The following is a 23,496-nucleotide window of genomic DNA, read 5'->3' as shown; positions in this document are numbered from 1 at the left end:
TCTCATCTCTGCTTTCCTCCCCTGCTCCCTCTCCCATATGAATATTTAATTGATGACCAATTAGTCTCTTGCAAACATCGGTTGCTACAGAGTTTCTGATGGAATCCAAGCGAGGGGCGGATCAATGGTAGATGAATGCCTTATGGTCAACAATGTCCCTGCTTTGACTGGTGGACAGGCTAATTCTCAGAGGGACATATCATGGTGTTGCAGCCTACTGTTGAGCCGATATCTGATGACGTTTTTTAATTCTGCATCGTAGTTTTTCAGCATTACTACTAACTCTAAGTATTATGGGTACTGCAATCAAAACCAACTATCAAGTTGAAAAAGAAAGTAATACGTACTTTTTACAAGTGGTGCTGTTTCATTTCATGTGGATCATGTGTTCCAAGTGAATACTGATATCTGAATTATAACTTCTGAGTTAACAGTAACGCAACGGGAACGTAGAGGCTGCATACTGTGTTACGTTACCTTGACAGCACACCCCACCGTGTTACCATGACAAGACAACCCTTACCATGACAACACACAATATTCCCCGTTGCCATGCAAACACACCCATTACCATGGAAACACACATCGTCACGTTACCATTCAAACACACGCGTTACCATGTTCTGTCAGGTTGTTGATGTCTCTGGTTAACATTTAACCAATCGCATCCGTACCAAATAAATGACTGGGCAGGTGTGCTGATACACAGACCGTGGTGTCCCTCTACTGTCATTGTCTGCATTCAGTTTCCATTGAGATTAACTCAGAGACACAAGCATGGAACAGAATATAAATGAGACAGAGGTAGACTGGGAGACAGAGGCATTTCCCAAAATGATTAAACTCCATTCACTTTGCTCCATTAGTCTCATCCATCCTTCTTTTAGTTCTTCTGCAGGCTCTGCAGACCCCTAATGAATGACACACACTGACTCTATCTCTTATTAACTCTTTTAAACCGTCAAGCTTTTACAGTTAGCTCAGCTACTTTGGGTCATTCTGTTAAATAAAAGTTTTAAAATAATTTGTGACAGATGGCTCCTCTGCTGTTGAACACTCGATGGACACAAACCCCACTTTTTAAACCAGTTTACTTTCAAAATCTTCTGACAGGTGTTGCAGGCAGTTTTTCCTGGGTGTTTGAGATCTTGAAAGAGTACAGCGTGACATGAATCTTAATATGATGCAACAAAAGCCAATGTTGTTAAAATAATATATGAAAGCAAGACTCAGTAGGAGCTAAGAGAGGAGAAAAGAGAAGAGAACTGAGCAAATATAGGAGGTATGCAGTAAACAAAGATACTGTAGGGAGGAGAACAGATAAAAACACTTTTAACAGCCTGGGGGGGGGGGGGGCACAGCAGCCAATGACTATTATGAGTTTTACGATTCACATATCTGTCTCTTAATATGTCCATACAACTAAGGATACAGCATATGGGCACATGGGGGCTTACTGGACCACCAAGCAACCTGTTACAATCACACACCCTGAGCAGCAGTAAAGCTGACAGCTTTGAAATGACATCTTAACCAGCTGCTTTGAGAAAGGCTTGGAGAAATATTTAACAATAAGAGGCTCTGGTGGTGCATGCAAATAGTTGCTTACACTCAGTGTAACACTCACATATATAACATAGCGTATTCACACTATTAAATACACTGGCGTTTTACATCTGTTAGAATACCAACACAGCCTAATCTTACTTTAGACGACATAAATAGACATTCATAGCCAGATCCCACTTGGTTACAGGATAATATCTTAAGCTGTCTTACGGGCCAGATGTAGAAAACTCCACTCAGTATCATTATATCTCAGAATTAAAGTGACCTGTCAATAATGCTGATTGGTAGAGAATGCGGGAACAACCAAGATCACTCAACACTCAACACTGATTAAATCCTGACGATAATATCTGTACAGCACATCAGTCATCCATATTCATCAAGCCCTGACATGCATCTGTTAAGTAATCACAGCAGGGGAAATATAGACATGGGTGGGAACAATGTCAACAGTATTGTATGATGTGCGGCAGCAAAGCACTAACACTTAAGTAATGGGGTTGCTGCTGTTTATATGGCTTGATGTGAATAATGCATTTAAATAAAATGTTTACAGTAGAGATGGCAGAATGCAGCTTCTCTGATGTTCAGTTTTATGATTTTAGTTATGTTACAGACACACTTAGCACAAACTATTCATCACACCAAAACAAATGTGGTTTATGTTTCATCTGTTCTACAAGACGGGTGACATGACTGCTGTCTTCCCTCCAGCTGTACAGATGGAGGAGGGGGAATGGCTGTCTGGCTGAAAAAATGCAGAGGGTTATTAGATGGAATCAGGGATTTGGCCTGATTTCGGAAAGTAAAATGCCATTTTCCTCCCACTGTCCTTCTGCTTTTTGCTCTCATTCTTTCCCCCCTATTTATCAGGGTTAATGCTCTCCATCTGTCAGTGATTGCATTATAATTAGCCTAAAATGAGCCATAATGCGCATCGTAAATGTAATTAATGCAGATTAACCCCCCACAAGATGCACATGTGTATCTGTGCCTGTGTCTGCATATGTGTGTGTGTGTAAACAGTATTTGCTTGCCAAAAGCTTTAATCCAGCATATTTTTGAGCATTGGAAAAAAATAGAATCCCGTCAATCATGGCCAAAGGATGCAATTGGACATGAGGGTCACATGAACAGGCACAATCTGCACATTGGACACACACACACACACACACACACACACACACACACACACACACACACACACACACACACACACACACACACACACACACACACACACACACACACACACACACACACACACACACACACAATATGATTGGAGAAAGTGAACACATGTGACTACAGTGTGACAGGACCTCATTGCAAAAATAGAGACTGCTCTCCAAGTGAGTAACACCAAGTAACAAATACATGGTAGTTACCATACTTTCTGGATCCGCATATTTTTACCAACATTTTTAAGAAAAGGAATAATTTAAACCAATTCCCATTCTGATTAAATTCCCTACACAACCACATGTTGTGTTTTCTGCTGTAAGAAGATGCCCTCTTGCAATGACGGCACTTGAGAAAATCTAACAATAACAGTATGTGACGGAATAACTGGAGCTAATGCGAATGTGCTGCTCATTATGCACTTCATAGTGAGTACATTAAATATCAAGGTATGATTAAAATACAGATAGGTTGCATTGCAGTTGGTACTTTTATAATCAAATTACTACTGAGATGTTTTTTTATTTTTGACTGGTTTTAATTGTTATCTGTTTTTTAAATTCTCACTTTCGAACATTAGCTAGCAGGTGATCTCTCGACACTTGCCACGCACAGTCGCACACCCTCCCCTTCAATCATCTAACATCTCCGACACTGTCAAAGGCTTGACATTTTCCCCTGGAGACGGAGCTTGGCAGGTCCTCTCCGACAGACAGTCAAACAGACAGGTATGGTTATTAAATATGTATTGCAGAGCAGTGATAGGACACCCGGGGCCATTAGCCATGATAAATATATAATCTAGCTGTGCTACATATTTCAGCCTCCTGGACGAATGGCATCCTTGCATACAAGCCGTCTGATGAGCATCCCAATGCTTAAATGCATCTCAATTAGACTGAGCGTCAGCCCTCATTTGGTGAGGCAGGGATCGAGATGGAATAGACCAATGTATAAAAGAACGAATGAATAAATAAGCAGTGTGCCGGAGGATAGGGGGGGAGAGGGAGCTGGGACCAACAGCAAGCGGGTTTGCTGATAGATTGCGTGTGAGCAGGCCTTAAACTTGAATCACTTCTGGACTGTTTTATAACAAAACAACATCAGTATATCTCTCACAAACTCTTACTTGGTCACTCTCAAGCTATTTTGTTTTCTTTCTGTTCCACCACCGGTTCTCTCCTATCTCCTGAATACCTTGTTTCCCTAAAATTGCCAGTGTCTCTTCACCATTCATCAATCTTTCCCATATCTCTAAACTTGCCCCACCTTTACTAATCATCATGTCATCCCCCTTTCCTTTTCTGCCAGTGGGAAGTCCTTTATTTTCCCAAAACATCTTCCCTTACTCTTCTGTCTCCCTCCTTTGCAAATTAGTTTTATATTTCCATCTTTTCGTTTGTTCATTCCTCATTTGTCTCTGAACTACCTCTGCCTGAATCCCTCTCCTCTGGTATTTGAAGTGTTTTATTACAAATAGAGATTTCCACCCTCTCAAATGACTCTTAACATGGTTTTAAAATAAGTCAGATGTTGACTGGAGCTAAAAGTATTTTAATATTTTATTTCTAAATGGTTTTAGGTCAGCCATTTGGTTTTCACATATTGACTGATAATTCAGAGACCTTGTTTGCCTAAATTAATTCGTAGCATTTTGGCATGATGCCGTATACACCACTTTATCTCTTTTCTACCTGCTGTTCCCATCACTCCCTCTCCTGTCACTTTCATTACTTTCTTCCCTCTCGCCTTCCTTCCCTGATGACCGAGTGTGACTCAGAGAATGTTGACAGCGAGCCAGAGGGACCAGGCTGTCGTGGAGGCGCTTTTGGAAACAATCATCGGAGCCAAGATCAATACCAAAGGACCGTATCGTGGACCGGCCACTGCCTCGGCTGGCAGCGGCTGACTGATGAGCGGACCCACTGCGACACCGGGCAAGAACAACGTTTAAGGCAGAGCCCACGCTCATTTAGCATGCACCGCTGCACAAATACTGAAATGCACAAATACACCCACACCGAGACATGGTGTCATCAGTCACTCTGAAACAGATACATGCAAATATGTTTGCCCCATGTGCGCATGGATGCATTCTCATACACAACCTGCACTATCCATGATGTAACTTAATCTCTCCCCAACAGCCCAGCATGCATCCCATCTCATTCAGACCCATTTCTGTCTGAAACCAAATTTGGTGTACCACAATCACTCACAGCCTTTTTCCAATTCTTCCACTGCAGAGGCCCGATGATGGTCCCCCTTATCGACTCGGTTTTATACATCAGCACAACATTTGCCCACTCTATTCATCACTGTGTGGTCCTCTGCAGGGGAAACTACCACTTATCAGCCCACTACAAGCCAATTAGACTGACATAATAGGGCTGAACCGTAGTAGGGGGTGAACTTGGTGCAGAGTGTGTGATCCTTAATGTGTAGTGTACTTTAATGGCCCGATACATACAAAAACATGTGTCTCTGGCAATTACACCAAATCTAGGGAAATCAAACAATAGGCATGGTTTGAACATTGACACATTAATGACTTTGACACTGCTGCGCTCTGAAAACACTTTCTGCTTATCTGCCTCAGACATTAGGTGTTATTATTTCTTCTCCTTTGGCAAACTGCAGGTATTACCTTTGACATTAATATGGATAACACTCATCTTTCTTTATATTCACTGGCAACAAATAATAAGGCGTAAATGTAAGCGTGTATTCATTTTCTGCTTGCAATAATGTTCATGGATATTTTCCGTCTGGGCGGATAGGGAATGTCAACACCACAAGGACAAAAGACAACGAACAGACACTGCTTCAGACTACAAATGTGTACTGGTTAGGTCCATGTTATCCCAGCCTGCTGACTTGAATTGACCTTTACCAGAACATTAATCGGTGCCACTTATGCTGATTGTAATAATATGTTATCTGACCGGGGTACATCGAGCTGATTGTAATGACAGTGGAGATAAACATAGCAGCACTCAAATCGTTTGTTACAGCATCGAATATCCAAACTGTTGTTTTTTTTCCTCAATAAAAAATAGTCACTGACAAAAATACTGTTTTGACAAATAAACACAGATATCCATGTAGTATTAAGGTGAATGCAAGCTGAAGCAACCGTTAATGTTAAAGTAGGTTTACCCTTCTTTTTTCTTAGAGTAAATCAAGCAAATATCAAGTATTCAAAAGACTTTAGTTGAATTCATGTTAAAAATCATTCATTGTTCCTTATTTAAGTATTTGGGAGTGTCATCCTCCATATCGTCTGCTTCCTTGGAGATTATAGGTTGCCATGTCATTCCTATATTAATGAAATGTACTTGAATGTGTGTGTATGGTGCAGGAAAGAAAATAAAGCATACATGAATAAACAACAGTTTGTCCTTTCACCATGTGGCAGATGCTTTTACCCAGAGTGCTTTACTGGATTGCCCTACAGGGAATGGAACATTACCCTTGCCGTATTAGCACCACACTTTTATCCACTGTATCAAGATAAAGCCTTTGAAGTAAAGGACATCCTTCCTGATCATAAAGTACAGTGGGAACAGCTGTCTGCACAGTCCTGTAGCTGGGCGAGAGTTACTCACTGTATAATAGACCTTTTAATGCGATCTCAACCTTTAAGTGAGAAGCAACTAATGCTCTGTAGGATTTCACACAGACTGCGGTGGTATTTGTTCAGAACCGGGCACATCTGTGATTGGTTCTCCCCACAACCGTTAAGTCGGCTATTGGTTAGCAGCTCAATGCTGAGGCCTATGACAGATAAAATAAATGACACACCTTGTCTCTGGAAGAGTTTGCTGCTGACGATTTCAGTCATGGAGGCCACCTTCTGTTTCTGGAGTGAGTTCACCTTCTGTTCATGGAGTAGCTCAGGGGGGATGCAGGAATAAAAGTCATGCAGCAACTCACTGAAAAGAGAAAGCAATAGGCAGTGGAATAAATAATCAGCAAGATCATTATACGAACAGGCTTCTTTTCTTGAAAATGAGCACAATAAATAATTTATATATTTATCATATTTATCCACAGATTATTGCAGTATTTTTTAGTTTTGAACATAATCTCCTCATTGCTTTTCTCCCACCTTGGAATTGATTCAAAGATCAAAGAAGGGACCACGCCTCAGTAACTTAAGCTTTAAACATTTCTCCTTTAAGGTCATAAAATATGCAACCACTGAAAGCACAGCGCAGCATAGACATGGGTAAAGCAGTGTATGCCGCATGAAAACAAATGAGCCACAGCCTATACAGGCTTTAATGAAGACACAGGTTTGAATCACCCTACGCCACCCAAATTCAATTTTAGAATAATTAAACAGCCTGGTTGCAAGCCTCGATGCCACTTAGAAAGATTGAATACTCACAGCATGGCAAACCCTGTGTCTACATGTTTGTATCTCACTTTGTTTCTGTCTACTTAACTGATGGCATACAGGCTGCAACAGCACTGTCACTGATGGGATTACAAATTAAATGCACAACCCTCGCTAACAAACACAAAAAGTTTGTTTAACTTTTGGTGTGCATAAGCTGGCAGGAGGACAGGCTGGGTCCAGAGGCTGACTTATCAGGCCCAGTAATCGTCTGAGTAGAATGTAATTAAAACCCAAAATGTCAGAATATTCCCACATGGACAAACAAAGGACAACTAGAGCAAACAAAACACAGGCATAGCGGACAATGTCTGTGTTTCTAGGCTCGGCGGATCACACCATAGGTGAGTTTACAAGGTGCAGGAATGTGACCATACCGAAGCTGAGACAAGGCTTTGATTTGCACTGATTGTAATTCACACAGCTTGCTTTTGGAAACTCTGCCTGAGGCCATTCTGATCAGGAACGCAATGGGGACCTTACTTTCAAGTGTAGATAGCTCGGTATATTTGTGCATGTGGGTAAAGAAACGCAGAAGACGGGAGGCATGAGTGTGTGCAAGAGAAAAAGAGAAATTGATAGACAGAAAGTGATAATATATGCACTGATTTTGAAACTCTATGCCCTTCATCACCTTTCTACCGGTGTATTTGCGAGTTATGGTCTGTGTGGCAGGTGTTAGGTAGCACCTTCGTGACACTGTGTTGACATCGAGCCACTACAGGGACTTAAGTTGGCAGATGTGGATAATCCACAAACACACAAAGGCACACGGGTCACAGAAAGGTGAAAAGCACAACTGTGAGGATAAGGGTGTTTAAAATGGAACATTGCTGGTAGTAAAACATCAATTAACATATTTTGGTAAGGTCATACCGAGAGAATGGATCATTGTTAGGTTGTGAAATTGCTAGAGGACAAACAGAGTGCCTGAAAAACTGCTGAGGTATACAGTATACACTGATTCGGGGTCAAAGAGAGGTTCAACTAGCCAGTCCATGTCATTTAGCTCTTTAGGAGGATGAGAACCTGAGAGAAGAGGTTCAAATGGGTTTTGTTTGATGGTTTCACTGCAATTGTCAATTCACTCAGGGGCATAAGGAGGAGGTGCAGATTGTGTTTGAGTGTGTGTCCTTTTGTGTATGTCAGTTTGACGAGATTTGTATCACCTGATGAAGAAGGTGCGGCTGAACCAGGATGGAAGGTGTGGGACAGAAGGATGGGGGTCACTGAAGAAAGCCAAGACTAAAACCTCAGCTGAACTGAAAGCTCCCCTATATCCCCTGTCAGTGTCACTGAATGAGACCAAAGATAAGGAGCTGGTGTGTGTGTGTGTGTGTGTGTGTGTGTGTGTGTGTGTGTGTGTGTGTGTGTGTGTGTGTGTGTGTGTGTGTGTGTGTGTGTGTGTGTGTGTGTGTGTGTGTGTGTGTGTGTGTGTGTGTGTGTGTGTGTGTGTGTGTGTGTGTGTGTGGTGTGTGTGTGTGTGTGTGTGTGTGTGTGTGTGTGTGTGTGTGTGTGTGTGTGTGTGTGTGTGTCTGAGTGTTTAAAGGCAAGCTTACCTGAGAAGTTTGGCATCAAACACTTTCTCAACATCATGCAGGACTGTTGGCAGGTACTTCAGAGCAGCAACCTGATGACACACACACACACACACACACACACACACACACACACACACACACACACACACACACACACACACACACAGGACAAGTAAACACTGTTAAAAAGCTGTCTTGAAATCCTGTGGAAGATGTTGGTGAACAGAAGGTGACTTTGCCATCGAATAACCTCTGATCAGAAGTGTGAGAAAATATCTATTTTATGTTTTACAGGGCCACTAGTTCTTCTGCTTAACTTTCTGTGACTCGATCTGTTTGTATGTCTTTAAGCAGCAGAATAGTGATTGCATTAGAGAAGTCTGGGATTGAGGAGGAAGAAGATAAATCAGAACCAGACAGGTACATGTAAAAAAATAAAATAAATAGAGCATAAGGATGAAAAAAGGTAAGAATGAGAGCTGGGTGATGAAGAATGGGGTTCGAGGTGAAGACGTATGATTACCCTGAGCAGCAGAGTGGTGGTGTAGTCTGTCCTCATCAGGCTGTTGATGGATTCAAAGAGCCTCCTCAGCGACTCCTCAAACTCCGCCTGCTCCTTCCCCTCGTACAGCCTAGGAGGAGGAGGAGGACATCAATGGAAATGCAACAGGAAACACTGAATGATTTTCTGATGAATGAGGCAAACATTAGAAAACAAGACACGATTAGAAAGGGGAATGGAGTAAAGGATGGAGGTAGGAGCTGAAAGATGAGAGAAAACAACAGGGAGGTGAATAATCATTGAGGTGGGAAGGTGGGGAGAGAAAATAAGACACAAAGTGTAAAAACAAAGATGGCTGGCAATAAACTCAAGTTGAATATAGATGAAGGCAAAAACAGCCTTATTTAAAAAATGTTTGATCAACATTATGTAACAAATATTGAGTGTAACGCACAAACTAGTCAGTAAATTAATAACTAAAATATAAAACATTTAAGTTTGATGAACTTACAGGGTTCACAGTTTCACTTTTTTTCAAGATTCCTTGTCAAGCCAGAGCTAGTTTTCTCTGTCAGTCTCAGAGTTATCTAGCAACAGGGAAATTACTCCTAGATTATGTGTTTTTATGGAAATTGGGAGTCAACTGAATTGGTTGCAGGTCCTCGCTTCTTTTTTTAATATGGTTTAAAATATATTCAAAGTGAAGGTGCTATGCATTTAAAGCTTAAGGTCAATATTTTATTTAACATATAAAGTTGTAAGACAAAGAAGTCATTCTGGCTATGTAATTATTCTCCAACTCAGTGCAGACTTGTAATTCAATACATTCTATATCAAAGTGCTGCTGCAAACTAATAAAGTATTATGTGGCCAAGGTTAAAGTAAACATTGATAACAAGTACCAACTGCAGTGATTATAACAACCCTCCTCTGACTTTGGGTGATCTTTGTTGCTGCTTTTTCACATCAAACAAACAAACACCCACATATCGCTCGAGTTTAACTTCCTCCACCCCAAGGAAACGTCTCTCTCATCCATCTTTCCTCCCCCCCCCCCATCTCAATATCTCTGTGTGATTCAGTGGAGCTTTGCAGTTATTAATTACAATAGAAGTTTTGGGTTCTGGAGGAAAGGATTAGCATGTGGCACACAGCAAATGTAGCATGTGCGGGGAGGGATTATGCGGTAACACACGGCGGTATTATCACTGGGCGCTTTGCAGAGTACAGTTATGATGACAGACCCAGTGTCCTGCTTAATCCACAGGCCCTGTGTGTGCATGAATATGTGTGTAAGTGTGAGTGTGTGTAAAGAGATGATGTCTAGATGCATCAGGGTCAGAGATGGTGTCATAACACCAGGTTGAGCACTCACACCACATCTATACAGCTCTGAGAAAAATGAAGAGACCACTGCAAAATGATCAGTTTCTCTAGTTTTACTCTTTATAGATATGTGTTTGAGTAAAGGGATTTGTTTTGTTTGTATTCTCTAAACTACTGACAACATTTATCCATGTTGGAATTCAACAGATAAAATAATGGAATGGCTGCCATACATGTAGAGATTTAAGAAAAATGTGGAATGGTCTTCAGAGCTGTATAAAAGTACACTTCACAAGCATGTTACACCCTGTAAATATATATATGGAAATAACAGCCAAAATAACCATAGGCTGTTATTACAGCTTAGCTGTGCTCACAAACACACAAACACACACATCAAGCACACGCACAGCAGAGCGATACATTAGACTGCTCAGCAAACAAATACTGAAGATATACGGAGAGTCATGAAGGGCAGGGTATCAACAGAAATGGAGTGAAAGACCCTGAAGAAAAGTCTGAAAAAGGCTTCTCATTGAAAACAGAACAGATGTCCTAACAGAATCCTAACAGCATTAATAAGAACATATATTGATATTAGAAAACATACTTATTTTGTCTGTGAAAATGTTAATTCTGTGTGCTTTCGCTTTGGAGAGAGGGAGAATGTTTAAAAAGGAGGAATGCAGTAAAGATAGAAGGTAAACCTAAAGATGAGAAAAAGGGATGGAAAGAAGGGGGACGAGGAAAGGGTAAAACAGGAGGAGAAATATAGAGCAAGTGCTCCGGGGAAGGAAAAAGGAAACACACACACCTGATGAACTAGACTAGTGGAAGTAATGTGAAAGCTGCAGGGCCTGAAGGACAGACAGAAGGTGAAGGAAAGAGCAAAATCTGGTACAGCGTGCCTTACATATTTGTTAAGCAAACATCACACGTTTCTAATAGAGTTTGCATGAACACAAAGTCGGTTTGACAAGCCAATAAATCTTCAGTGCCGCCTATTTAACTATTTATGAGTGGTAGTCTTGATGATGATGGGACCTTACAGATGTACCTAAATAACCAGTGGCTCCCTTGAATACCCAATTCTCCGTTGGCATGACAAGGCCTTAAGAGGAGGAAAAACCTCAGTGTGAAAACTTTGTATGTAGAGCAAGAAGAAGTTATCGGCTGCAGGTAAGTGGAGGGCGAAAAGAGAGAAGGGAGTGAGTTTTATCGGTTCAGAGATACCCAGGGGAGACTGGGGACGGAAGCTCAGTCAATCCAGGAGCAGTGGAGCACGCAAACTAGGGCTGAACGATTAATCGATTTTAAATCGAAATCGCGATTTTAAATGATGCGATTATCAAATCGCAAAGCCAGCGATTTTTTAAAAACGTTTTCCTTCTTGTGTGTCAGTCATCCACACCAATCAGAAGTGCTGTGCTCCACATGTACCAGCCAGTGGCCCATGATAGTAGGGGATAGAGTATTGATCCAATCACCTGCCAAGTATTTTTGAAATACTTTTCCAAATGGCTTCCAATGGAGCTTTCCTAGATGGTTTGGTGAAACAAACCGTCTGAGTCAGGTTAGTAAGGCTCCATCACATGTTTTACATCTATTACAGGCTGAATCTTAAACTGAAGCTTGACTTTAAAGCAACCCAACGGAAGTTTCATGTAAGTTTAGTTCTTTCACTCGTAGCTCGGGCTGCGGGGGTGCTAGAGACGGGAGCACGTTGATACGACCTTCCTAGCCGGAGATATGGCCGCATTTTTCCGTTGGGTCGCTTAAAAACAAATATCGCAAATTGAATCGCAATATCTGTCAGAAAAATCGCAATTAGATTATTTCCCCAAATCGCGAAGCCCTAACGCACACACACACACACACACACACACACACACACACACACACACACACACACACACACACACACACACACACACACACACACACACACACACACACACACACACACACACACACACACACACACACACACACACACACACACACACACACACACACACACACACACACACACACACACACACACCCCCCTTGTTGTGCTTCATGTTTCGGACCTGTCAGCATCAGTTCTTGCGCTGCAGTTATAAATGGTGTTTACAATGATCTTACGGTGCAGCTCTTGGCTCAGCACAGTGGGTGTCATCAGTCTCTCTTTGCAGGATCTTGGGCTGCCTGGTGTTTCGTTGGCTGCCTGGTGTTTCGTTGGCTGCCCATTCAGCAGCCCTGCCCTGACATTAGCTCTAATTCGGCCGCTGAACTTCATCATCAATGCTCATTAGCAACAATAGTGCTCTAATCGGCAGCCTGCTCGCACAGAACTGTCAAAACCGATTACTCCTGCTAAGTCACTGGGCTCTGTGTGCGGTCAGGAATGTCTATTTGCATTATTGTGGTTCCTAAAAGAAATTGAACAGGTATTAACATAATGGTCAGTCAACAAAAAGGTACACAGACACTTACTGGGAGTAGAGCATGCGTGATCGGACGATGAACTTGAAGATGTACTCGAGGGCTTTGAGGGTTCTGAGGATGGGCTCACACTGTTCGCCTCGGCTGGACACGTCCAGATACCTCTTCAACACCGACATCAGCTTCCTGGGAGAAAATTATATTAGCAATAGAATTGGGGGGGTTAGAAAGGTAGAATGGGAAACAGAATCCAAACATAAGGGGAAGGGAGAAAAGGAGAACATTTAAATCATCCAGTCAGAATTGTCACTCCTTTTCTGACGATCCACAGGATGGGAAATTAATCACCAACTCCATTTTTCACTTCCATAGAGCAGAAAGACGGAGTTCAGCAGAGTGAGAGTGAAAGACAGAGAGAGAGGAAGACTGGCAGGGAGGTTGAGCCGGCAAAATGGCAAAATAGTATTTCACACCTCAACAGATGTACCTTTCGCACAGCTCACAGACACCGTCAGACGCACGGTGGAATATCATTCTCCAACACATGCACTCCCCACAGCCGTCTTTAGACACACCTGAATATTCCTATGTGTCAAAGCAGTTGGAGAGGTGTGGGTGGCACAGAGTTCAGTCTAAGTTTATGAACTATTTATCTTCCCAATCTACCACGGCCTAATCTCAATGACATGACATTCAGTAAAAATAAGACAGTACTGTAGGCCTAAAATGGGCCGAGAGTGTTGGCTTTGTGATGGCTCTATTTCATGAAAAGCAACAGGGAATCACTCACTTACTTTTATAAATCTACCCAATCCTCTTAAACAATAAAAGTCCCATTAGAAAAGTGAACTTTAATCTGTCCTCACTGCTGTCAGGTTGGCCTTTTTATATATTATCTACAATATTACCCTTCAGTCTTCCCTGGTTTTATTTTAGTGCATGGCTTGAATGCGATCTCAGGAAGATTTATAATTTTTTTAAAGCAAGCGATAGGCAGTTTAAAAGGTATTGAGTGGGGGTTTGAGGGCTTTACATAAGAGCCTCTGGGCTAGCAGGCGTTAAGCTGTAGTGACCCTTTTAAAGAGGGTGAACACCAACACAATGGCAGGGTAGGGATGGAGTGATGGAGAGACAGCAGAGAGGGCAGGAAGATTGAAAAAATGCTTTTAATTCCCTAACTGAAGCTTTGGCAATGCAAACGAATATTGTGTCTCACTCACTGAATCAAGTTAAGTAAATCAACAGAGAGTAAGGAGCAGGCAGATGTGTTTGGGTGCATGCCTGAGTGCTTCAGCTGCCACTCCACAGAGGCAGGGTTAAAACTGTAATCCTGTTCAGTCAAGTGCTGCAAAAGGCCCTCACACACCGACCTACAGTGGCAGGTGGATACAATGATGTGTTTTGGATTTAGTGGCATCTAGTGGTGAGGTCACAGACTCCTTATCCGGGTAGCCAGGGGGCGTGCTCAACAAACTGCTTTAAAACGGAACTATCTACGTGTCGCACAGCTAAATATAGAATCCCAGATTACAGGGGTACGGGAAATGTTATAGAAGAATCGTGTTTACAGTGTTTAGGCTGACTCGGATACCAGCTGTATTTATTTGAGCGTTTGAAAGAAATGCAGTGGAGAGAGACAGAAGCTGCCTGGCAAGAGGATAAGGCTGCTGGGGACCCTTTGGAAGGCAGACAAATATATCAATATACTGTAGCATCCACTTAAAAAATGTATTGCTTCACTTTACATTTATCATTAACAATGAGTGGAGATCCACGCTAAAGAGGGCCGATTTTCCTTTTAACATTGGATCTTCAGGTGACATTTATTTTACTAAAAAAGGTATAAAACTTGTATATGAAGAATGGTATTGGCCCAACTGACAGTTTTGTGAATGTGATTCAGACAACCCACATGATTGTACTGTATGTGTTTCTGGTAGTGTACTTTAAACTGTTCTGTCCAACTTTCTAAGGGGCTTGCCACACGAGGACGAAAACGGTCGTATCTGCTACAGTTCACTATCAGATAGACGGTTCGGCCACACGAGGCCGACACGGAAACGCAGAAAAAGATAACGGGTCCCTAGGTGGCTAGATCTGCAAACGAAACGCTCTGGGGGTCAAACGGCTCCGTGTTTACGCCTATACGATCATGTCCTGATAACGATGAAGCAATAGCCCCGCCTCTCCTGCTCAGAGATCAGCTGCTGGGCTCTCAGAAGTGGGGGAGGAAAAGAGAGGCTCCGTGTTTTATTCTTATATTATTATATAGAGTTGTTATTCATTTGTTTTAAAGCTCAATAAATAACAAAGAAGACCTTTGACCGGCACTTTTCAAACTTTAACGGACATGTTGACTGGCGGGAAAAAAATCTAACTGAAACTCTGCTGCACGGTCCCCTCGTCCCTTGGAAGAGGCGGAGGGGTGGGTGTTTGTCATCTGCTGGTGGAAAACCGGAGAGAATTACAGCAGCAGGAGCAAACGCTTGCCTCGGGGAGGGAGAAAAAGAGCCAGAGTGTCCACAGCGGAGAATAAACAGAAGGGCAACCATGGCAACCATGCGGGTGGAGTCTTCTTCGCTGCTTTTGTGCAGGACTATAGCACCACTTACAGGCCTGGCATATGTACTACAGCGTCTCCAGCGCTTTCGAGCGTTCTCGTGCGAACGGACACCTTTCTGGTGCCTGTTGCGTGTGGACGGAAGACTTTTTTGATAACGATTGCGGTCCGTATCGTTTTCGTCCTCGTGTGGCAAGGGATAAGAAACACAAGACAATCTGTTTTTTGGCTTGATGACAAAGCATTTTGTTGACTATCTAATTTTTTAAAGATTTCGTAAATGCCAAGGGGTGGGGAAAGATCAGATAATCCTTCATTTGAAACGCAAACAGGGAACATTGCTGATACACTGCAGCGCTTGTATTTTCCCACAAAAGGAGAATAAATGTTTCAAATTAAGTATTCAGCTGACAGTTTATGGAGGCCACAGTAAAATGACTTCATCCTTAAATAGCCAGATGAGCTCATTGAGTTTAATTGATAATAAAGTCTCCTGTGGCAGATGAGTAGAGAGATGTCTTTGCTTTCTATTTTTTTTTTCTATAAATGATCCTACTGAGAAAAGGTGTAGACATTTTGATCAGAATATAAACATTACAATCTGATGTAACACGAACACATTGTGAGAACAGTGGCTTCTGTCATTCAGGAAACGCATGAACACTGAAACAGAATGAGATGAAAGGAAGTGGTCTGTGATCCAGGAAGTGACCTACTTGTATGCGAGTGTAGCGCTGAAATGCTGCTTGATGTAGGCCTCCAACACTGTGTTGAAGTGCTGGAACTTCCTATCAGCAATCAGAGCTATGATGTATATCTGGCAGACACAAGAGAGACAGAGAGAGCTACATGGTTAAATGGGAGTATACATTTACAAGGCAGATAGGAAGTTATGTACAATCATCTGATAGACATGTTTATTTAGAAAAAGGTGGATAGGTACGCCAAGATGTCACACACAGACAGCCTGTCACAAATTCAGCTGTATCTGGTGACAGGCCACACACACACACACACACGGAGATATACACAACATTATCTGTGAAAACAAACACCACAAACTCACCAAGGCGTCAAAAACGAGTATGTCATAGTCGTCAGTCTGAGAGTGCTCCATCATGATGCTGAACAAGGCATCCAGAGTGTCCTGCAGAAACTAAAACCCATACATCCAGAAGAAGAGAGTGAGATCACACACATGTCAGTCTGCACACTTAATGCAAAGACACACTTGTATTCACAGCACTGACCTTGACCACCTCCTCTCCATCAATCATTTTGAGTTTCTCAAGGTTTTCTTTGAGGAGTTCGGGTCGACTCCTCCACTTGAGCAGCCCCAGCAGGCCCACTGGAGAGAAGAGACCCACAGAGTACATTTACTGTTCAGCTGTCTTAAACGCAGCTGTCTAGCTCAAAACTAGATGCTGATTAAAGCTGTTAAAATGGAAATGTGTTCAAAATGCATCGTTAAAGACTGTCATTTTCTCAATTGAGTATTTTCACTGTGTTCCCTTGAACATGTGACAGTGTGTCTCCCCTTTGTTCTTCAGAATATAAATAAACTGCACTTTTAACATAATTAGTAAGATAAGAAGTTGGTGTTGATAAGCAGTTACGCTGTAATGAAATAAGAGTTGTACAAAATACTTAATTTATGGTCTACTCAAGAGAAAAGGTTGGCAAAAATATGATATTCAGCAATCTGCTGCTTTTCTCCATTTCATATCTTTGTGAAATTAATACTTTGTGGTTTGGAACTCAGAAAATGTCAGAAAAGGGCATAAAAGGAAATTGTGATAAAGTAAAAACTTTAAAATATATGAAAAGCCAACTCATGGTTTTATGTCTCATAGTCTCGTATCATAGTAGTCAATCAGAAGCTATTGGTACCTGTTTATGTGGATAATTATGTAAATGATGCTGGATGATGTCCTTTTGTTGTTCTGTTTATGCTTTTATGTTTCATGTGGAACTACTTGAACAGGTCTCCCTTGGAAAAGAGATCAATGATCTCAATGGGATTTTATCTGTATAAATAAAAGTTTGAAATGAAATGAAATGAAGCATTGTTTAAAGTTAGAAATAAAGTTTGAAGCTGAAAATATGTCAATGGAGTTACATTTTCAAGTTGAGCAGGTTTTAAGAGGATTGGAAGATTCTCTCCAAAACAAAGGGAAAGAACATAAAACTAAAAAGAGGAAGGAACATGGAAAGACATCCTTAAGGAGCGGAACACTGATATTTGAAAGGTTTCTGTAGCAGAAAGTAGGCACAAGTAGGAGCAGACCAAGAGGTAAGAAAGAATAATAAAGATTGAATGAACAAAAATGTGAATGTTGCTGAATCTTAAACTAAATAATATATTCAATACATAGATATTATTTTGTAAATCCATCTCTTATGTATAAGTACAGCCATTTGTCTAGTGATGATGTGTCATGTGGACACTCCCTGTTCCTCTGCTCAGACTTTAAGCTGAACATTTAAATCCACAGTTTCTGTCATTAATTCTGCTACAGTTTGACATGGGGCAGATTTCCCCGTCCCTGCAGGGCTGCCTGCTTGAAGCTCATTGCTTTTCCTGTCCAATAATTCCTGACTCACCAAGCCAAGCCACACATCTGCTTGGTGGCCCCTTACCACACTGTGTGCATGCATGCCTGAGAGTGTCTTTGTGTGTGTGTCAGTTTGAGTGTGTGTGTGGTACAGGTGATTAATATTGCAGGATAATGTTCATTATAGTGATGGACTGGCTTCCTCAGTAACAGCTGTTTCCCTGCACCTGTGCCTGATGCTCCATACTGTCTGGAAAGTACGTGCATTGTGCGTGTATTTGTTGCTGTGCACTTCAGTGTGTGAGTCTGCTTGTGAGTCTGCTTGTGTGGCTGCCTGCCAGAGTGTGTAGGACAAAATGACACACTCCTCACTAATCAAACCCATGTATACACATAGTTCCCACTAGCCTGTGCTTACTAGCCCATGGCTGTAACATGTTACACACACACACAACCAGATTAATATACAGTTGATTCTTTATTAATTGACTGGACATCTTCATATCTCACTGGACCTTTCAGCTATCGTACCATGACAGCTTTGAATCTAAAAATAAAACTTGGCCCCAGGGTTGCCGTTTATCTGCATTTCACTACTAATTATGTTGTTGTTCTGAAGAAAAATATGTCTTTCCCAAACAGTAAGCCCAAGAGAATATGGTATTCAGACCAGTCATGTTTTCAGAAATAAAGAAACCCCCTAAGCAGCGGATGTGTCCTCTACCAATTTATCAGCCAACAGATGATTCATTGTCTTTGCATGCCCTTATTACTCTGTTGAAACATGTCAGGTTTAATTTCAATTATTACATGGCTTAGTTGAATACTCGATTCTGATTGGTCAATTCAGAACACGTGACACGTTGTTAATACCGAACAGACAGACCGCTGTCAAGGACTTATTGACCGTTGTTAAGGACGCTCACATCTTCAGAAAGAAGTCCGGTCGAGTTAACTGTGTACAGTTGGGCCGAAAAGCAAACTGCATGCAGTTTGCTTTTCGAACTGGGACATGAAAAACAGCGCAGAAGTAACGGGGCAGAAACCCTCCTTTTTACGCAGCGGTCCAGACATAGACATCAAACGGCGACACATATTCAGTTGCCAGTTACTTTGTCATTAGGGCAGGGATATCTAGATACTTTCCAAGGTTTGACATAATGAATTGTGCTACTTTTAAAGCAAGGAGCGATGTTTTCAAATCTGTAATCAAAAAGCTCCTCAAAAACGCAAGCAGTTCCTACCGTTGGCTTTTCAAACTGACAAGAGACGCTCTAACTGTTTTTCAAATGTAACAGTTTGAAAAGCAAGCAAACTGTCTGATTGTCTTTAGTTTTCCGCTGTCGTGTGATAGTAACATGGAGGATTTTAACATTAATTTTAATATATTTGGAGAGCACAGTAATTTGGTGGAATGGTTAGTGGCTGATGAGTCCCCAGTGAAGAAAAGAAAAAGACAAGAGGGACAAGAAAACAGCGGAGAAGTAACGGGCAGAAACTAGGGGTGGGCGATATGACGATATACATCGTCGTGACGATATTAGGTCTCCACGATATGCTTTTTCAGAGATATCGTCCTATCGTGATAAAAAAAATTTCACCATATATCAAGCCCGATCGATTTCACAATGTCAGCACACCTCTGCTTTCGTTCAGTCCGAGTTGTTTGACACGCTCCCAAAGTCCCCGCCCCCTTTCTTTGCAGTGAGGGAAAATACACTGTTGGCAGTCTGCACACACAGCAATAATGGACGGAGAGTCAGATTCTGATGTAGAAGAATTAGATTTAGTCCCCAAAAAGAACTCTACGTCTGTGGTATGGAAATATTTTGGATATAACACAACAGACACGGAGCAAACTAATGTAATTTGCAAAATGTGCAAAAAAGGAAATTTCAAAGCGACAGATGGCAACACGTCGGGCTTACGAGACCACCTCAAACGCAAGCACCAGAAAGAGCATGCAGAGACTGTAAGAGTGCAAGGTCCCCCGCGTGTGAATGCACAATCTACCGCAGCGACTGCACCAAAACAAACTACCATAGGGCAGGCATTTCATAAAGGGGCTCCTTATGAAAAGACTAGCAAACGGTGGAAAGACATAACTGACGCGGTGGCGTTTTATGTGGCCAAGGATATGCAACCAATACAGAGCGTGGAAAACAAAGGTTTCATGAGGCTGGTGAAAACAGTTGACCCACGGTACCAGGTGCCCAGTCGAAAATATTTGTCTACAAAGGCCATTCCACAAATGTACACTGAATGCCGAGAGAAGGTACAACAGGAAATTCAAAATGTCCAGTTTTTTGCTACAACCAGTGATTTATGGTCTAGCCGCACGTCAGAACCATATATGAGTCTGACCATTCATTTCATTCACAAGTGGAAGCTGCAAAGTCCATGTCTCCAAACGATATACTTCCCGGTAGACCATACAGGGGAACTAATCGCACATGGCCTAAGGGTACAACTATACAATGTGAAGACATGCTCTAAAGCTGTCTAGTCAGGATTCAGACAGTATTGCACTTTATTTATTGTCTTGTTTGATTCTGTTGGCTTATATTTTATATTAAGGTATTTATATAGTTTTTCCCTTCAGTTATGCTAAAGTCTTTTATTGCACTTCAAGTCTACTCTAAAGTTTACATTTTAATTGTTTGGCACTGACTTTTCCTCATTGATGTTTTACTTAGTTATGTTTTACCCTCCTTTTCATGTTTATTGATGTTCACTGCTCACTTGTTCATTCAGAGATTCATTTCTGAAATAAAACCAGCTTGAAATGCTATTTTGGTCTGTTACTCCTTTTTGTTTTAGTTTCTGTTACCTTGTAGGTGCTTGTACTGTTAAGTAACTTGAAAAATAACCATAATAACCGACATGAAAAAATATTGTGATATATATCGTCTATCGTGATACTGCTTGAAAATATCGTGATAACATATTTTTCAATATCGCCCACCCCTAGCAGAAACCCTCCTTTTTACGCAGCGGTCCAGACATAGACATCAAGCGGCGACACATATTCAGTGTGCAGTTACTTTGACATTAGGGAAGGGATATCTAGATACTTTCCAAGGTTTGACATCATGAATTGTGCTACTTTTAAAGCAAGCAGCGATGTTTTCAAATCTGTAATCAAAAAGCTCCTCAAAAACGCTATCGAAGCAGTTCCTGCCGTTGCTACGTTAGTTCAAACGGTAACAACGGACTATTTTTCTTAGCGGATGCATGTCAATTTAAATCAATACAACTATTTTTTAAATCAATAAAATCATTTTCTAAATCCATAAAAGCATTTCAATTGATATTGGGAGTCATAACCTTACTTTGTTGAGATTGTGGCCTTCGCGTTGGGCTCCTGATCAGCCTGTCGGTGTTCTTTTCCCCATAATGACCGCGTCGCTGCACATTATCCCGCTTATTACATGGCCACATTTAATAATGTGGCCATTATCCCTTATATACGTTCCTCCTCATAATTTCTGTCGTGACCTTTCTTCAACTTTTGTGAGCGTGCATGCATGTTTCTGAAATAAATGTTTTGCCCTTCCAAGTCTCCAGAGTTGATTAATTTATAACACAATGTCAAAAAGGAGCTATTCGAACATTCCACACCTGCACAGAAACACACATACACCTACCATTCTGGGTGAGCTTGGTGGAGCAGACCAGGGTGGAGGTGCAGAAGCTGTCTCTGGAGCTGACGGACAGGCCTCCACTCCCGGACACGTTGCTGGAGCTGCGACTCAGCACTGACCCCTTGTGGTTGTCGCTGTGGTTGTTGCGGGTCGAAGGCAGTGAGAGGTAGCAGTTCACGTCTTCCATGCGCTTGCTGTCACCCTGAGAATACAATGTAAGTGAGTCATTTTCAACCCAATAATGTTCAGCATATCAATGTAGTAATCATACTAAAGTTTCAGTCTCTCTCAACCTTCAAAAAGATAATTAAATAAGCACAATTAATGTATTTATTAGATACATACTCTTCAATAAGGTTGAGAGGGACCATACTTTTAGTATGGTCAACAAATTGTTATGGAAAAAAACAATTATGTTGACACACCAGTAATGCTAAAACTTGCTGATGATGGCACAGATGGTTGATGGCTACACAGCAGCATTGGGACGGGAATTATACTTCCTGTGTTAAGTCAGACTGCCTTGATGCAAACACAGGAGTACGAGACACTGGGGTTGGATACACTGGCAATGATTTATAAGGCCAGCCCTGAAGGAACAAATGACAAACAGTACCTGGAGTCGCCAGTTCCACAGCAGTTGTTCTCTGTGAGCACAATGCATTATCTACTTCTACCCGACTCCATTTCGGTTTGTAAACTCATAACTTTAGAAACACTGGGGCCACGACAGGTTAGACCCAAACAGAAACCACCCCAGCTGTTGGTACAGCATTTGTCTTGCTGAAAGTGCTGAAGAGATGGACCGAACACATAGAGAAGACGGAAACTATGAGAATTAGCAACATCAAATTAATTAATATTACTATTTTGTATACGTTTTGTTAATGTGATTATACTTTACCTACTATACTTTTTATACATGATTTACTGTACTCTAGGTCAGGTCAGATTCGTTTGGGGCTCAAACCTCAACTCTACCCTCTTAAATGCCAAAAGAGTAAGTAATAATGAGTGAGTGGCACAGAGATCGAGAGGAATGCAGGGATAACGAGAGATAATCGAGAAAGAGGGCACATAGGGACCATCCATTTGGTCTTTAGAGTAAATCACGAGTAATTAATCTTCATTGCGTTTGGCATTTAATCAATAGTGGGATTCAATCTTAGCTTTGGCTCATTTGGCAGCAAATCTATTTGGCAACCTGGGTGGCTATAATCTCCGGTCCAGACTCACTAAATGTTTAGGTTTTCTTTAATGATACTTGCAACTGATTAACTGTTATATAGTTGAATATATAACTATTAATGATATCTGTTCATTAAATAGTTATTGCGCTGGTTGTGTTGTTTACCAGTTTGTATGTTGCCACTTAAACTTGTACCTACACATTTATTCCAGATGTATTGTAATAATGGCTGTAATCCAAATAAACTGTGATCATTTCTCATCATTAAATGCTCACCCTGTCATGTTTTACTCTCAGAGGAGCTTTGGTGTCTGTAAGAGTGTGGAGGGTCAAGGGCGATGGGATATGGTTCTCAATTATAACTTGCACATCCACTTTAGATAAATCAGTGAGCTGAAATGTGCCTCATGATGATTTGTTTTTCAATGAACCTGATCGTCTGCTTTCTTTCTGCATTGGTTCTGTTTTTGATTCTGACCTTGAAGACTACAAGGTCATGCAGTCCATCTTGCAGAACTGTCCCGTCGTCCTTCATCAGACGCACAAAGGCCATGGCAAAGTTCTTCTCGCTCTTGTCCTTGGCTGGAGACGAAGGAGAC

At 41.5% G+C, this 23,496-nt stretch overlaps 1 protein-coding gene across 1 annotated transcript in view; it reads right to left on the bottom strand.

Moving 5' to 3' along the window:
- The window catches only part of dock2-like (dedicator of cytokinesis protein 2), a 103,049-nt gene that overhangs the window by 69,112 nt on the left and 10,441 nt on the right, over positions 1-23,496 (bottom strand). The window contains exons 16-24 of the mRNA XM_034092425.1: positions 23,376-23,479; positions 21,712-21,910; positions 16,760-16,857; positions 16,576-16,665; positions 16,226-16,326; positions 13,001-13,135; positions 9,218-9,326; positions 8,713-8,783; positions 6,556-6,686 (exon numbers count right to left, since the gene is read on the bottom strand). Of these exons, the coding sequence (XP_033948316.1) occupies positions 6,556-6,686; positions 8,713-8,783; positions 9,218-9,326; positions 13,001-13,135; positions 16,226-16,326; positions 16,576-16,665; positions 16,760-16,857; positions 21,712-21,910; positions 23,376-23,479 (1,038 nt within the window). The remainder of the gene's footprint in view (positions 1-6,555; positions 6,687-8,712; positions 8,784-9,217; positions 9,327-13,000; positions 13,136-16,225; positions 16,327-16,575; positions 16,666-16,759; positions 16,858-21,711; positions 21,911-23,375; positions 23,480-23,496) is intronic.

Source organism: Pseudochaenichthys georgianus, chromosome 10 (assembly GCF_902827115.2).
Source record: "Pseudochaenichthys georgianus chromosome 10, fPseGeo1.2, whole genome shotgun sequence".
In the NCBI taxonomy this organism is placed as follows: domain Eukaryota; kingdom Metazoa; phylum Chordata; class Actinopteri; order Perciformes; family Channichthyidae; genus Pseudochaenichthys; species Pseudochaenichthys georgianus.
The sequence above is the reverse complement of the archived record's forward strand: the minus strand, read 5'-3'. Positions and strand labels throughout refer to the sequence as shown.